The sequence below is a fragment of the Gavialis gangeticus genome, unplaced genomic scaffold (assembly GCF_001723915.1).
Source record: "Gavialis gangeticus isolate Ggan-Ray unplaced genomic scaffold, GavGan_comp1, whole genome shotgun sequence".
Lineage (NCBI taxonomy): Eukaryota > Metazoa > Chordata > Crocodylia > Gavialidae > Gavialis > Gavialis gangeticus.
The window spans coordinates 25,103,310-25,121,015 of record NW_017729025.1 but is presented as its reverse complement, the minus strand read 5'-3'; the positions used below and the strand labels follow the sequence as shown (position 1 = coordinate 25,121,015).

At 47.3% G+C, this 17,706-nt stretch overlaps 1 protein-coding gene across 2 annotated transcripts in view; it reads left to right on the top strand.

The window, feature by feature from the left end:
• The window catches only part of AMN (amnion associated transmembrane protein), a 64,142-nt gene extending 48,492 nt beyond the window's left edge, over window positions 1–15,650 (top strand). For both annotated transcript variants that reach the window (XM_019518531.1, XM_019518532.1), the window contains 8 exons: window positions 1,620–1,855; window positions 5,115–5,252; window positions 5,477–5,585; window positions 7,873–7,955; window positions 9,424–9,610; window positions 11,251–11,416; window positions 14,218–14,335; window positions 15,243–15,650. In XM_019518531.1, coding sequence (XP_019374076.1) covers window positions 1,620–1,855; window positions 5,115–5,252; window positions 5,477–5,585; window positions 7,873–7,955; window positions 9,424–9,610; window positions 11,251–11,416; window positions 14,218–14,335; window positions 15,243–15,362 — 1,157 coding nt within the window. In that variant the 3' untranslated portion in view covers window positions 15,363–15,650. The remainder of the gene's footprint in view (window positions 1–1,619; window positions 1,856–5,114; window positions 5,253–5,476; window positions 5,586–7,872; window positions 7,956–9,423; window positions 9,611–11,250; window positions 11,417–14,217; window positions 14,336–15,242) is intronic.
• Window positions 15,651–17,706: the final 2,056 nt, after the last annotated feature.

Sequence of the window (17,706 nt, the reverse complement as noted above, 5' to 3'; positions counted from 1 at the left end):
TGATGGTTAACTTAGGGTTACCAGACATCCAGGTTTTCCTAGACATGTCCTCTATTTTGGCCCTCTGCCGTCTGTCTGGGAAGGTTTTTAAAATGCAAGCAAATGTCTGGGTTTTTGCTCTGCCTCTGCTTTTCCAGGGCTTGGGGGGAGTGGGGTATCAGACCCCAATGCTGACTTGACAGGGGATGGAAATAAAAGCTGCAGTTGCTGCCATCCTGGTACCAGTAGGAATTGCGGCAACCAGCCACTGCTGCTGCCCATTGCATTGCTGCTGCTCAGGGTGCAGAACTGCCCAGCTACTCCTCAGTTCATTAATAAAGTATGGCTTGTTCCCAAATCATCTTCATACTCAGATGAAGTTTGGAATTGCCTGTGGACTCTAGTGCACCATTTCTCTTGGGTAAGGGCTAGCAACAGACCCAGTCTCATTCTCCTTTCTCAGTCTGAGTTGTTTAAGTGGATTTTTATTTCAGATTGAAAAGTTGAAACTACTTTCAGTCTAATGTGACTTTTAATTCAGATGCAAGAAAACAAGAGAAAGTGAAGTCCAGCCTCCAGGAGGACAGCTCATGGGACTCCTCTGTCACTGCAGTGGTACACAGGATGCAGCCATTTTGTGCTTAGAACTGCTGCTTTCAAAGTGCTTAGAAATTTGAAGGGGCCATACTCTGAAGACCTGGGCAAAAATTCATTGACACTTTTCTCTGGATAAAACTTGAGGAAAGATCTGACTTTCGGCCCATTTAGAATTGCTGTGTGCAGCTGAGATTCAATCTGTATAATTAATTGCATCCCAGACCTCGTCCATTTTGCATGAGACCTAGTCTCAGCGTTGTCTTTGGCATGTGTAGAGAACCTGTGAAGCCAACTGTAAATTCCATGTCAGCGTCATTTAAAATTAAATGAGTTGTGATTAATTAAATATGAACATAAATAACACAGTCAGTGAATAGCTCTACCATTTTTTTGGTCTTGATATTAAAGTCAGTGTCTGGGGAGATGCAGGAGGCAGTCTGGGACTGTGAGATAAGCATTTTTGCCTTAAGTTGCCATCAACAGTGTTCAGCAGTGAAACAGTTAATGTTACATCAGTTGTCATTTGTAGGTTTTAGAGTTAACTCGCTCACTGTGATGAAGGAGGCTGTTTGGACCCCTCAGCTCTTTTTCAGACTTTCAGGGGACTCAGACTGCTATTATTAGACCTATTTGTACTCAGTCAATTGTTTGGAGGTTTTCTCCCCAGCTCAGAAAGCTAGAAACAAAACTTGGGGGGAGAAAGAAAAGCAAAGCAGAGCCAAAGCTGAGACTTGAGCACAACTCTGCTGCGAGAGGTGGATTCCATGGTAAACTGTAGTCTGGGAACAGGGAATATCTAAGTTGTAAGTGTCTGATTTTGCAAGGCATTGGCCAGTCTCCAGGAAGCGACTGCTGATGCTATCAAGAGCAGGATGATTAGAGAACACATTTTATATCCTGCTCTATGCTATTAGCTCTGTCACTTCAGATCCAGCACTCCCACAACTCAGATCTATTTGAGAATCAAAAAAAAGCAGTGCATCAGGCAGGGAGAATACCATCCAGGCCAGTGTGCACTTCAGTCTCCTTGTCTTTTTTCCCAGGGTCAGAAGTCATGTTCACTGATGCTGAGGAGTACAAGTGGCATGACCCAGCACTGTGGCATGCTGCCTCCTCCCTGGAGGACCTAGAGCAAGGCAAATACCTCTTCTCAGTGGATGAAGAACGTGTCCCGTGCCAGCACGATGATGTTATCTTTCAACCTGAAACCTCCTTCCGAGTAAACATCGACTCCTCAGAGCAAATGATTCATCTCCAGAGTATCTCGATAATGGGCCAGGTAACGTGGAACAATTGAGAAACCAAACACATCACCCCCTCCATTTCAGAGCCTGAAAAGTAGGTCATGAGAACAGAAAGTGCAGTGACACATGCTAGGCAGGTTAGTGCAGGTCAGTTATAACAGCCTGCTCCGTACCAGGTATGAGCTTGACATTAGCACCCTGTGGAGCCAGATTTCCCAAAGGCCTTTGACCTTGGCTTCTAGAGTTGCAAACCTGTTTTGGCTTATGCATCTGAGAAAAAAATCAGATGTGTGAATGCAAGGTGGACAGAATTGTGCAGCCTAAGTGATTGAAACACTCCCCCTGACCCTGCCCTACACACCCCAGGGCCATGCAAAGACAGTTTCTCAGGTCAGCTGTACACAGTGAGAATTTTTTTATGTGACGAGTCAGACAGGGGTTATTAAAGTACAAGAGAAAGAGAGAGAGACTCTTGGGTATCTATCAGAGGCAGCTCTGGTTGATTAGAACAGGAGTTCATATTGTTTGGGGGGGTTAAGCTTCCATGTCCCTCCATCTCCTTACTGGCCAAACATGATCTGGAGGTAAATTGCTTTTAGTAAGTATGGCACTATCTCTTGTGCCCCAGTCCAGAGGTGTTCTGTGCATGGAAATTTGGGTATGTAAAACTGAGCGTACCGCCTCAGAACCTGCTGTGCTATGCTGTGTCCTCACCGTGTCTGAATCCAAAGGGAAAGATCAGATCCAGCTGCTGAGAATGGTGTGATGGCCGAGTGGTTAAGACTCAGGCTCTGGAGGCATGAAGTCAAGCCCTGTTCTGGGCTCATGTCAGAGGCTGTTCCCAGTTGACCCAGCTGTAAATGGGTACCTGGTCCTTCAGGGTGGGAAGTCAAAGGTGCCTATATTAGCAGTTCCCAATCTGTGGTATGGGTAACACCAGTGGTACGCAGGCAACCTGTCAGTGGTGCATGTAAATAGATTTATTATAATTACTTCATATGGCAAAAATTTGCTGGTGATACTTAAGGTTGTGTCATTTTAAATTGGTGGTGCGCAATCTGTCAGTTTGGGAACCTCTGGCATCATTTCCTGGCTTGCTGTTGGCTAAACAATTGGTGTGCCTTCACCACACTAGCTCAGTGGGTGGCTAGGCTTTTGGATAGCCTGAGGTAGTAAAGCCTGTGGTCCCTGAAGCAGTGAGTATTGGCTGTTTCATGAAGTGGGAGATATGCCTGGCTGGCTCAGGAACTGTTGTTTCTATCACAGCAGTGTGAAGGATCTCATGTCTGGGCCCAGGTTACCATTGCAGAGCAAGGAGCTTGCTGTCTAGGTAATCATGTGACCTGGGATAGGCACACCCATGAATTCCTGTGGGTTTGGACACAGTGGGAGCTGCTACATGTGAATATTAAGGCGACACAATAAACTATGGCGCAGTTTGCACTGGAGCTTATTGCTCCTGGGCCCAGTGTTTACTCGTGCACCTGGGACTGCAGCACACTGAGCTGGGGTGGTGCAGTCCTGGCTGGCAGGGGATCCAGGGGCTCAGCTTGCCAGCCTGGGGCTGGTCCTGCCCAGGTCAACATGCTGCAGAGGGGCTGGCTGGGGCATGAGGGTGCTACAGCGTGGGGCAAACTGGCAGGCAGCCCTACAAAGTAGCACCCTTGTGCCCCAGTCAGCCCCAGTCACCATCTACACATGCATTGTGGCAGAGTAAATAGCTTTGCCAGAGAATAATACTTGTATTGGGCAGTACTATCCTGTGGCGGAGTTAATTAGTTTACTCAGGCCTAATAGCACCACTCATGTAGACAGTGATGCTTTACTGTGGAGCTAATTTAGGCAACTCCGCAGTAAGTATCTTGTGTAGATGCACCCGATGTCTGGGTGTCTGTATTGTCTTGAGGGTTGGACCTAGGTGCCACAGTGCTGTGCTGAAGAAAAGCCCTGACCAGAATCAGGCTAGTGGCTTCGTGGAAATTACCTAGTGGCCTTCTCACCTTTTGTCCCTTCCAGACTCATTAGTTCTGGCACAGACAAGGCTCTACTGACTTGCTCATTAAGACTGAAGAAATGTCATGCATTGGGACCCTTAGAGACAGTAAAGCAAATCACTTACTATTGCTGTTTCTAACGTTATTTGGCTGATTGGCACAGAGGAGGGACCACCGCAGTGTTGTTGTTGTGTTGTTTTTTAATATTCTAGATAAGTTTCCCCGGTTTGGCTGTGTCCAGGCTGGGACCAACCACTGTTAGGAAGCAGCATAGATAAGACAGCATTCAAACTGAGCTCACATAATGTAAGAGCACATAGAGGAGAGTTTCATTTGTTTCCCAGTATTGTATTGACAGGACCAAAGAGGTATTGAACAGACCAGGCTGGCTCTTCCGACATCAATGACAAAGCTTCTGTTTTGTCTCCAAAGAGACACATTGTGGGCACATTCCTGGAAGGAGCACCCCAGGTCATCAAGTCCAATTTCCTGCTATCTCAGACTACCGCGTTCATGAACTTCATATAAGGAGGCAATATGCAGAGGAAGACAAGATGCCACTTTGCTGATTGTACCCATATTTTTAAGGGTTGACAAGATAAGGAAAAAAAACAGTTTGTGTCCTCTGCACTCATGCGTTCTCCTCATCCTACATAGGGCATAAAGAAGATTTGTTTTACTCTTGTCTTTTGTCTTGCAGCTTGTCTCACCTGTTTTTCATGGCAGACCCTCTCCTGGTCTCACGCAAATCTTCCCTTGGAAGGTTGTATGGATGAGTGGAGAACTTGAGAGCAGCTGGGATTTTCAATCAGACTAAAAGGCTGATTGAGTTTTTGCTAACAACTATATTACTGAAAGGCCCAGTGATCTGAGGGGAAAATTCTCTCTGTTAATGATTCAACAGCCCCATCCATGCAGTTTAAGATGGTTTAATCTTCCATTGTAATTCTTTGGTCTTCCAAGGAGACCTCCGGGAAAGAGAAAACCAAGTGTCAGAGTCCTGATGGTTCTGAAGTGAAGTAAAAACGCCACTATTTTTTACTGTTTCTTTAATTTGGAAAACCTTTCAGGCCCTCCTCAGGCCCTATCATCCCAGGGAGAGGGACAGTCCTGGTAATTTTCCTTTGCCGGTGGCCTGGGAGGGAAAGGGCAAGGTTATGATACTTAACTCCCTCCTTCCCTGTGTGCAAAGCCTGTGCTGCCTTGCTGCTCACCTGATGCCTAGCGAAGTTTCACACCAGTGTTCCCTGCTTTCAGGAAAGGCTAATTTTTTAAAGATTTTCTCTGGTTGGGGATTTAGAAGTTCACCAGCAACGAAGCCCTGGCTGAGTACATGCAAAGCGGCTCTGCCAAGCTGCAGTTTCATGGCAACGGGACCTTCCAGGTGCTGAACGACGGGTGTGCAGACAAATCCGGCTGTGACTGTGGGAATGCCAAGGTGAGCTCTCCCGCTGCTGTTTGACAAGCCTTTACCTGCTGCCTGGAAACTCCTTGTTAGTTTGGGGGCTGCATGGGTGTCCTCGAGCTGCAGACACGAAGCACTGAGCTCACGCGGGGCTCTGCAATCTCTTTTCTGTTTGCCAAACTGAATAAAAAATGGAGCTGAAGCAGGTCCCCAGGCAGCCCTGGGTCAGAGTAATTTACTCTATGCTTTTACTTAAGGAACGTCAGCGGATCTGTGGAGCTTTGCTTGGTGACTCTGGGGATCGGTGCCCAGCGCTGGAGTGTAAGAACCCTCTGCAGCCGGTGGGGCATTGCTGTACAATATGTGGTGAGTGCCGAGTTAGGCTCGTAGCCATCCCTGGCAGACTGTCTGGCCTCCTTGCTTCTCATGATACCCACTGCCTCAGCGCTAGGCCTTAAGTGGTGGTGCTCAGCCCTGGGGGAAGGCTGGCTCTTTATACTACAGCTGTACTGGCAGCAGGTCTCAGAGATGGGAAGGTTGGGGAGACCGAGCGTGACATGTAGACTTGTATGCACCAATTTTGGGCCTGATCCAGAGTCCAGGGGAGCCAATGGAAAAACTCCTATTAGTTACACTGCATTCACTGCACTGCATTCAGGACTCCCTTAGGGTGGAGTTTCTCCAAGATGAGGCATAACCCTTACTTCACTTACTGAAGCCCTACATTTTTTCCTCAGAGATCTTAAGCATCCCATCAGGGGAAGGCTTTTCCATGTTATTCCTTCCACTTTATTTCTTTTTTTAAATATCAAAGTGTGTAACAATTTCTGTTAGTGGTCTCCTGGCTAGACAATCACCTTGCCGGGGTTGTTTGACCCCAGGACTCTTTGCTGCCATGGCAGGGGGTCGGGCGCAATGATCTGCTCAGGTCCCTTCCGACCCTACAAACTATGACACTAACTATGAAACTATGACTTGGCAGCTTCCAATAATGCAGTAGTTGTGGCAGAATTTGGTCCCTCCAGACCTGAAACCCCGTGTGCCTGACCACTTTTGCTTTGTTTTGCTTTGCTTTAGCTTGGCAAGCCCTTGACTGCTTTGGCTTAGGCTCATGAGTATTCACTGGCTGAATGGTCCCAGATTTTGCATCACACTTTCTCCCTACTCCTCCCCATCACCCCCACCCTCCCTAGAAAATGAGATTGAAAGAAATGTGGAAAGCAGTGCATTTTAGGGCCTGGTAATGCCAATACCCCTTTTCAGGCAAGGCCCCTAGTGGATTTTTGCTCAGGGTTTACCCACAGCAACTGACAGGATGGGAGCATGGGCTTGCAGGATGATCAGGACATAGAGCAGCCAACGCTTAGTGCCCTTGTTAGTGCCCTGACATCTTACAAGCACGACATAAATACTAACTAATCATTGAAGTGAGGGGATGAAGCTGGTAGTTGAGGTCCGCCTTCTGACTTCAGTGGGAGCTGGGGTGGGAATCCAGCCACAGCGCATATTCATCTGCTTTTGTTTAAAAGGCTAAACATGAATTTGCGGGGCTAACACTGGTGCTAGGCACTTGTTTAAGGAAGTCAGTGTCAGGGCCATGGAGCAGTGAGTTCAAATCAAGCCCAAATGTTGCAACACGATTATGATGGGTTTGGGCCCATTTCTGAAGCCTGAATTACCCAGAGTGCCGAATTACGCTTATGCCTCTACACCGCTAACATTCAAACTCTATCCTGGACCATGGCCCTGTGTCTCTCGTTTTTATGAATTCTTCTGTCTGGTTTATTATATTGGGTTGTCATAAACCATTGAGTGAGTTGAAGCTGGGAGGATCTTGTTCTATTTTGGCATCAGGGTTGACACTAATGGAAACTACCCAAGGCAAATGCACTTTATTTCTTCAATAAATGTCATCTTTACGACCTAGGCTAAATTTCACTTGAAATGAAAATGTACCTAACGGTTTGGCAGAGTTTCTTCTATATATGGGTGCTTATCTGCTAATCTACCTGGAAGGTTAATGGGAGTTTTTTTGTACACAGTTATAATCACCATCATGCTAAATTCATTAAGGCAGCAACATATATTTCTCAAAGCTGTTCATAGGAGCAAAACCCTTTAAAGCAATTAATAGAACTTCATACTTCAGAAACTTTGGCTTGTGCTTTTCAAGGGAAAATTTTGTGTCAATTAATGTAGTTCCATTGACGGAGGGAACTGAATTTGCCCTCTCTTATGTTTTAAAACTAAAGATCTCCAACTGCTTTACAAACACCTCTGAGTTTTCAAGGACCTCCCCCTCCCCCAAACATATACACACACTTTGAGAACTAGGGGATAGTTCATAAGGGATGAAAAAACTCTAATAGGAACGAACCATTTTGGATTTTTAAACTGTAAGAGACTAGGAAAGTTTCCTTCTGCAAGCTTTTTAGCAAATCACTGTCAATATTCCCCTTTTCGGGGTGCTAGAATTATACCAGATGATCCAACAGGGCTGAAGAATTGTTGGTGACTCTTGTAGCAATCTGTATCTTGATTGAATGTGGAAAGCACATCGATCCAGCAACCCGCCTGCAAGGTGAGGTGTCCCAGTAAGTACAAAATCAATGAGCCTGCTGTGTTGTCTTGTCTTTCTCCCTTTGAACTGCAGGAGCCACTATTTCACTGGAATACACTCCACAGTTTGACATTGGGCAGTATCGGAACAGACTTCTTCACGCCTTCCTGACCCTGGTACGCTAGTCTATTTGGAGAGAGGTTGTGAGTATGTTGTTAAAATAGATACCAGGAAACCTTGCTAATATGCAACTCAGTTTTGTCATATGATTTATAGCATACTGGCATGAATGATATGCCAGTGAGGTCAGAGTGCGTACCTCTGTGTGAGACCATTGTGACTGGAAGGCAGGGTGTGCAGGAGCTGTCTGTAGCCCTGGCTTCTGACCTCCAACAGGAACTCAGCTGCAGGAGCTCACAGACATGAGTTCTGGGTTCAGCTGGCTGGCAGGAAGTCCCTATTTCCCATCTGGACCATTACAGTTTCCCTTGTTCCCGGTCACATCCAGCTTCCCCTCTCTGTACGTACTGAATGGTTACACATAATGAAGGACCACTCACTGTTTGCTGACTTGGGTACATGAGACCTCTCACAACTGTCCTGTGGCTCTGTGCAGTGTTTGCTACAGGCATGGTGGGCTAGTGGTTAGAGCAGTTAACTGGAACTGGGAGTCCTGCATTTGCCAGTGGGTGACCATGTATAAATTACCTAGCCTTTCTGGTTCTGAGTTTCCCCAGATGTAAAGAAAGGGGCATGGGTTGCAGAAAGGAAGTGCTAGAGATGGACTAGGTTGTAGTATTTTCACACTGAGGTCAACCACTTCCTCCCTCCTCTATTTGACACAGTGAGTCCTGCTTTATGCTGTCTGGCAGCCTGGGGACCACTGGATGCAGAAATGCCTGGATCTTCAGCCACAGTTTTGAGCAGAAACACTGAAGGAGACGGCAGTGGGGCAAGGTCTCCAAGCTGTACTGTAGAATGGCCAGGCCCTGGGGGTACCTGGGTTCAGATACCTTCTGGTTCCTCACGCCCAGCACAGACCCTGTACTGTCACATGGAGGAGGACATGGGTTGGAGAGTTTTTCCATAACAGATCCTCTGGCTCAGCTTCTGCTCGACGACAGTGGTGTGTAGCTGCAGAGTAACTCCACCGCCTCTGAGAGAAACTCTGCATGTGCACCAGTGCCATCAAAATCAGAATATTGCTGGGGTGCTGAGGGGACGTGGCTGAGAGTCTGGCTTCTGTCATCTTTCTGACCATCTGATTATCCATATGTTATTTAAGGGGTGTGCTAAGCACTGTGTGTACTTCTACAGAGGCCAGATGGAGAGATCCACCTCCTGTTGATTTTGTAGGGGAGCAATATTCCTGCATACAAACCCAGCACTGACTATATTACCTTGACATTTGCCCCTGGTGTGTGCTGCTCACAGGCCTAGAGGGAAAAGTGGGGCATAAACCATGTCACTTTGAGAATGCGGTAGTGATGTGCGATTCATGGCAACAGCAACTCTTCAATGATACTTACATTAAGATTTATAGACAGTGCTTATTGGTGCATCTATCATAGCTCTCTATAGAGATGTCCCAGTCAACTCTGCCTGACGACCTAATGCATTTTCTGTCTTTCCTGGCATGAAAAGCCCAAATATGCAGGTGTGCAGATGGCCATATCCAAGGTGCAGAAAGGGCAGAGCTTTCTGGGACTTGTACCACGGGGCTCAGTTCCAGTCATCCAGATTGTGCTAATTGATGATAAAGCTGGGTCATGGATGGGGACTAATGCTGAACAGCTGGCTGAGGACATCATGAGTGACATAGCAGAGCACGGTAACTGGTCTCAGTCACCTACTGTACACACTTGCCCAGATACCACAGGGCACTCTAAGACAGGGGTTGGCAACATTTTAATCTTGGTGGCCCACCACATATGACCTGGCCACCATCACAGGCCACTGATCTCCCCAAAGGACAACCCCCTCCAATGTGCTGCTAATGAGACAATGCGAGGATCGTGCTCCAGTAGCTCCCATCCCCTCATCTGCCTCACTCCTCCACTTCCACCTTGAGAGGCCCTGCCACAGCAGGGGAGGTATCAGTGCAGCCAGCAGCCCCAGGGTTAATGCAGTGGCTGCTGATAGCGGGGCTCACCCCCATTACCTAATATCCTGAATGCTGTCACCAGTAACAATTGGCAAAGGCAAATTCAGTGGTGAGCAAACCAGTGGCTACGGTAGAGGGGCTGCATTTACTCCCCCGTGTTAACCCTCTGTTGCCCATGCTGGCACCACCTCCCACAGCAGTGGCATCTCCCACAAGGTGGAGGTATGAGGGGACTGAGGTTCTGGAACGACCATGAGCACCTCAGTTGGCCATCACGAGCTGGACCCAATCTCTCTGCAGGCTGGATCTGGCCATAGGTTGCTGACCCCTGCTCTAATGCAAGCTGCAGAAAATCAAGTGACAGTGTAATTATCAGTGTCCACTAGCCCATGTGGGGCACTTCCTGCATCCGTGCTTAACAACTTTCAGCTTCACCATGCTTTGCATACACCAGCCTAGGTCAACAGACTTCACCCCAGTGGCTTATCTGCACAGAGGGCACTTCTATGATTATTTAGCTATATGGTAAGGGGGCATGCTTGTAGCAGTTTAAAACTGGTTTAACTGGGCTTGTGAACATACAAGAGTAGCCCCACATAAAATCATGCCATTCACTGAGCCTTCTGATCTTACCTACACACAGCCTGCATTGCTTTAGCTACGCCAGTGTAGCAGCACAGTTACATCAGTACAGCCCTTAAGCAGATACAGTCAGAAGGGCTAAAGGTGCTAATGCCCAGATAGCTTATTCCTGTATGACAGCATTTCCCGAACCTCATGGATTTTTGCTTCACTGTTGGAGATTGGGCACTCTTACCCTTGTATAACTGGGTCCCCCACAGGATTGTACAGCCCAAGTACAGCTAACACTTCCTGTGCAGTAGAGATGGCAAACAACTGTGATGTTGAAGAACTTTTCTATCTAAATTTGAAATTTAGGCCAGGCTATTTTTTTAGAAGCCTAAAGGTGCATTCAGGAGCCTAATTTTAGATTTACATTCTTTAAAAATCTTAGCCTACCTGAAACTGGATGGTTTGGAGTGGGTCTCACTTGGATGTGTTCAACCTTACTTGTGAAGTGAGTTGTGCGTGTGTGCCACGCTAACCAGACCTGATGAGATGTTTCTCACATCCCCCTGTATGCTGAAACCACTGACTTCACATAGCTGTAGCACTATCTATTTATTCATGCCCATGTTTGGGGACATGCCACTACTATAGTGAGTTGTGAAGAGTATCTTTAGGAACCCTGTGGTATATGTTCATACCAGTTCAGGACAGGACTGCAGGCTGGGCTGAAGGTGAATGGTATTATATAAACTTATGTCAGAGAATCTACCATCTATTTCTTCTTCCTCATGGACCAGGTGCATCCTTTGGCATTGTGATGGATAATGTACAAGTAGCTACTTCGAGCATGCTAGGAGGTCACAGTGTGGATGGCCGTACGATTGTGGAGGCTGTTTTTGGTCTGCTTCTTGGTCTGCTGGTGTTTGGAGTAATGCTGCTTCTCTGTAGGAAAGGCACCATAAGGTAGGTCCAGAGTCTTCACTCCTATTACATTGCTGAGCGATAAAGAATCTTAATAAGTTGGTTGGACTAGATTCTGTGGTCTTGTGGCACCTCACTGACACCTGAAACAAACCCTGTAGTCCCAATGCCTCCCCTTCATTAGAGCAACTTCATGCTGATCCGTCAGAGCCATGTGGCCCTAACACTGGTCTCCAAACTATTGGGTAGGGGGGTTTTTAGGGGAGATGGTAGCTCCAATACCACCGCCCATCCCTGCAACCTGGTACACAGTCCTGCCTGGGTGGTCTTGCATCCCACCAACGCTTGGGCCCTTGTCACTGTCAGAAAATGACATAAATGACAACAGACCACTCTGACTCACCCAGGAACCAGAGTGGTGCACAGTGGTCCTCCCTCAGGGGAATTCTTAGGTCACTCCAAGTTTCCCTTCCCTTCCTGCGCCAAGTACTCCTGGACTGCAGCTAAAGTCGCGTTACACTGGTTTCGTATCCATGTCCCATGCCACACAATTACTCATTGCTCGTAACCCTTTCCTTGCAGCCCTACATCTGGATGGAGAATTGCAATCACCTGCTTCATGCTCATTGTTAAATATTAATGTGCAAAAACAGCTGTAAATATTTGTTCTGCAGCTTCATACTCATGAAAGAGAATTGCAAAGCAGAGAAAAAACTACCACATCCTGCCTTAGAGTATCACCTTAGTTATTAATTATCTCTCATACAACTTTGCTCAGAGCTTTACAAATGGTGAGTGAGACAGTGATGGGCTTGGTCTGGCTTTCCAGATGCCCACTGAGCACCTGAGTGAGGACAGCTGCTGGGGGACCTCACTGCTTTTTGAGGATTGCAGATTGAGGAATATGACTTGGGGGGTTTTGACTGATCTCTTGGCCAGCAGTTAATTTCAATTGCTCATCCTTTGTTGGAGATTGCTTTCTAGTAAAGCAAGGGGTAACAGTCATTGCATATGTGGCCTGCTGAACACATCACTGTGTGTTTACAAACCAGGGAGAGCTGTGCTAGGTGGTGGCTTGTTTGGATGTGTTTCATAGTACAGAACAGAGGGCAGGAAGAGAAGAGGGAAATGCCAACATCACAGCTATTTGTGAAGTATCTCTGACAGCACTGTAGTATGTGTTTGTACTAGTTCAGGGCAAAAACCAAAGGCTGAGCTGAGGGTGGTGGTATTGTATTGTTTGGGGAGAGGTCCCTGCCCAGACCTTAGGGTGATTCTCCGTGTTGTCCAGTGTCTTCTGCAGGTATCTGTCCCACAAGCCACTGTGAGAGACATAAAAAGGTTGGTGTACACTTGCATTTTTTTTACCAGCATAACTGGTCTGGGAATGGGTGAGATCTTGCCAACATATTTATGCTGATGAAAGACTCCTCATCTCAATAGAGCCACCAGTAGCAGCACCTGTATGCTAGTAGAGCTTATTTCACGCCATCAAATTGGGATGAACTGAACCAGCATTAGGGATTTTTATGCTGATCTAAATGGGAAGTGCTATCACTTTAAAGATGACAGCATAGATAGGTGTCAATGAGGCTAAAGTTTCCAGAAGAAGACCCATGTAGCCAGGCTGCTGTTGCATCCCAAAGGACACGGTCACTGTGGACACTGGCTGTGTCCAGGCAGCTGGAAATCCGAAGCTCCCAAGTCAGGGTGCTTCTGCTTTTCCAGTTCATTAGTGTCATTTTTTTATCACTGAGCCCTGCTTGCAGGCACCATTTGTTTTTCTTGCTACTTGACAAGCACCAAGATGATTAGCATTTCCTAGCAATAAAATAGCGGCTTCGTTTAATTTCTAAATAAAACTCCAAACCCCATAATTGTGACTTGATTATTTATCTCCTAGTGACGTTAGTTTGGAAGCTGGACAGGCCTTTGAAATGAGCTTTTCACTGTGCTGACTGAAAGTTCATGAAGTAATAAAAATGCGGCTGAATCCAAGAACAAGCCCTTCTCTTTGGCTGTTCTTGTCCACTGCAGGGGCTGAATTCCAGCCAGGGAACAAGTGCCATTTTGGCATTTGTATCCTCGCTGCTGGTTATGCAAAAGTGGGAAAGTGAAAAGGATCAGCTACAGGCTCTGAGAGGTCTTCCCACTATGGTGACAATGCTCGGGGTCCATGGTGAGGAGAAGCTGCTACTACCAGATAAAGTGCCCTGAACCCTACGGGAAGCCATAGTCACAAAACCACCCCAATATTCTAACTACTGCTTAACTAACAAGTTGAGAGAGGGAGTTTGATACCCTTGAGGCACCCTGTGCCTTTAGACTGGCTTGCTTCTAACATAAAATATTAAGACCAATTCTGTGAAAGCAGAGCCATTACTCACAGGCCACAGTCGAGGTCGTGGTAGGCTCTCTGCCGATCTCTAGTACCGAGCACGATAGGGTGCTAGACTAGGAGTGAAGTTCCCGGGTTCTGTGGCACCTGATAATCGGAGATTATGGATTTGAGACGAGCTGGCTCAAGCCTTCTCAGTGTAAATGGTCATATTAGCTCAAGAGGGGAAAATTAATAATTGTATTAAGTGGGTTTTTTTTTCTTTCTTAACTTTCTTCCTAATGAATAATTCCTTCCTCTCAGGCACAATGGCTCAGACCTGCTGCATCCAGCTTTCTCAAATGACAACTACACCCATTTTCTGGGGGTGGGGAGGTGTGAGGAGGGGCAGCATACTATTCTACCTGGCATGTGAAGGAAAACCAGGTCACCAGAGGAGCTGCAAGAGCAGCTGGCAGCGTTAAGAGGGTTCATGTTTTTGAGCTGAAGATGTGTTTCCCCCCAGATTACCAACCATTCACTTGGCTCTGCTGCAAAACAGAATGGGGAACCAGGAGCCTGTGGAAGAACCTGGTGACAAAGGGTTTGACAACCCCATGTTCGATACGGCAACAAGCAAAATGGTACGTGCCTTCACTTTCTTCTCTCTTCCCTGGCTCAGAGCGTCACACTGCCGGTCCTACCCATGGCCGTACCCTCTGAAGGCCCAGCTGGGTGACCGGACCTTTTGTCTGTGTTGGTAGAACATCAGGTGAGGAGCCCCTGGGATGGAGGACCCGCTCAGCATGTGGGAGTCTAGTCCCTGAAAGCTACACCAGCGGACGGCCTGTGCGCCACTAAGGAAGTCTCATCCTTCACTCAAGGAAAAGAGCCCTGCACTGCTGTGGTAGTGGAAGCTCTTGAGGTCATCCTCGCTGCAGATTGCTGCGCAGCTCAGTGGCTGCACTGCAGCCAGAAACTTGTCACGGTGTGAGACTCGTGTTCTCACATTACACACAAAAAGGAGCAGGCGGCCTGTGTTTTGAGTGCATTTCATGCTACCTGGGTATATCCAGCATTTGGGGCTGAAGTGGGCTGGGAAGCCTGCTCCTGTGAGTTACCAGCTGTGGGAAGCTGGGCCGGAACTCCCCATTCAAAGCATAGCTGAGGCCTTTCATTTTCTGGACACCAAGTGGTGAAAACAGTGCTGGGGTAGAGATGTTTTAGAGAGAAAGATGTCCCTTACTTCCATGTGTACAGCCACCCTGGCCCAGCCAAAAGGAGCTGAGGGGAAACTTCTTCTAAGGGTTCTTCAGTCCATAAGTCAGCTACGGCATTTCTTGAACCCTCTGAGGACATCTGCCACTGGACACGGTTTGAGGCCCAAACCTGGGCTAGGCAGGAGTCTGAATCTGGCAATTCCCGTGTACGATACCTGCCAGGCACACACCCACTGTGTCACCAGGCTCACGTTTGCTTTATGTTGCAGTGACTTGAGCTTGCTCTTCCTCACTTTTCTCCTCTCATGCTTTCTCTCTGTTTTTGTTGTAGGAGTTATCTGAGGCATGGTCAACAGAAGAAGTGATGAAGGAAATGCCTAATAAAGATAGTGGGGTTTATTTTGTTAACCCTTTATACGATGAAACTGAAATCAGCACAGCCATGAACTAGCCTGGCCACTGTGAGCCTGGAGCCTGATTTCACCTGACCTAAATATTACCCATTGTAAAGGGCTAGTCATGGTGGTCTGTGCCACTGTGGGTACCCACTGATTCCAAAATGAGAATGATATTTTGCTAGTTAATCTAAACCCTTTCTGAAATGGTATAAGAGAAACAGGTCACTCCTGTCTCCACATGTATGTCCATTTGGGGTCAAACTGGTATAAAAGTATAAGCTTAAGTTCACATTTTAGCTTATACCAAATATAACTTGGCCAGGCAGACACTGACACTCTTCTCTGTAGTGTCAGCTGTGTGCTTTCTTCGCTTCCTATCCTACACTGGCGTGCAGCCGTGTTACTATGTGCTGTTAAAGTCGTTGAATGCCAGTAGATAGTGGAGTATCTCCAGATACTTTGCATCTCCAGAGTAGTCTATACCTTTGGAATTGTTTTAACCAGAATCATAGAAAAATAGGACTGGACGGTACTTCAGGAGGTACCTTGTTCAAGGGAAGATCACAACTATCTTAGACCGTGTTTATCTAACCCATGGCTGTGCCATGCAGCTAGTGCTCTTTGCATTGATTTGGCAGCAGCAGCAGCTGGGGGTCTTCAGGCTCCCTTCCCTTCTCTAGCTCCAAGTCCTGGCACTGCCTCAAGGCATGGCACAGACCACAGTGTGGGCTCCTGCCCACCATGGTGCAACAGGGAAGCCCACAGGTGGGGAGCTGAGGGTGAGCCTGGGGTGCCCACATGGTGCATGGCCCAGGGAGCCTGAGGCCTGCGATAGCGCGACCTGCGTGGCATGTGGCCCGTGTTGGACTAGCCCCTGGCTGCACAGACTTTAGACAGCCCTGCTCTAACCTGCACATAAAATCTGCATAGGGTGGGATTTCACAGCCTGTCTAGGTGGCCTGTTCCCATGCTTCACCTCCCTCAGTTAGAAATTTAATATCCAACCTAAAGTTCTCTTGTTTCAATTTAAGATGGTTACTTCTTGTCCTGTCCTCTCTGGACACAGAGTGGTCAATCCCTGTCCTTTTTATAAAAAGCCCTTATGTATTTGAAAACCATTAGCAAGTCTCTCTTCAGCCTCCTTGGGTATCTACACATGCAATTAATGTGAAGCAATTAACTCTGGAGCTTGTTGCTCCTGGGCATGCTGTTTGAATATGCGCCAAGGACTGCAGCATGTTGAGGTGGGTTGGAGCAGCCCCAGCTCGCAGGGAGTCCTAGGGAATCAATCTGCCAGCCTGGGGCTGCTCCCTGCTGGCCCAATGTGCTGCAGAGGGGCACGGGGCATGAGGGTACCCCAGTGCGGGGCTTGCCATCATTCAGCTCCTACACAGAAGCACCCTCATGCCCCAGCCATCCCTGTCAGCATCTGCGTGTGCCTGCTGTGGAGTTATTGTATTAGTGCTATCCTGCTGTGGAGTTAATTCATTTACTCCAGCCTAATAGGGGCACACACGTAGATGTGTGACACTTACTGTGGAGCTAATTAATCTACTGCACAGTAAGCGTCTCATATAGAAATGCTGCTCTTCTCCAGAGTAAATAACCCAATTCATCTAACCTTTCTATGTACAGCCTGTTTGCTAGAGCTCTAATCATTTGTGTTCATCTCCTCTGAACAATTTCCTATCTGGCCACCTCTGTTTTGAACTGCTGTGCTCAAAACTGGACACAGCACTCCAGGTGAGGCCTCATTGGTGCTGAACAGAGTAGAAGAGTCACGTCCGGTGACTTGCACATGCCACTCCTGAGCCATCTCTAAGTGCTTCCACAGTTTTTGGTGCTGGAGTCCAGTTTAAAACAACACTCAGCTGCTCCGTTGTTTTCCAGTGCCGAGCTCGATGCAGCAAGGTCTTACATGCAATCAGCAAGTGGTTTATGTGTGCGTCTGAAGCAGCAGCCGTGGCAGGAAACATTTGAGTCATCTTCTGGTTCCCTGTGTTCATCACTTTGAATATCTGAATCTTATTTCCCACCCCGCCAAGAGGGTTGCACAAGACCTGAGCAAATATTCCTCTCCCTGTTTTCTACTGAAATGTTGTCACATTGTGGGTTTTTGCCTTTCCTCTTAGTCAAGCTTGACATTTGTTACGAGAACATCTTGGAGCTGCCTTTGTGTTTGTCATGTTGTTCCCTGAGGTGAGAGAGAGCAAATAGTTTATCAGGAAGATAGAGGAGTTGTAGGAGAACACTAGTCTGGAGCATTTGCTTCCTACATGACATTCAAGGACATGTTCAGTGCTAAAGTAGAGAGAGGACTAAGAGGCACATCCTGTCCCTATCTACTTATGACATGTACCCAGGAGCAATAAATGGAAATGCATCTAGTCACTGATT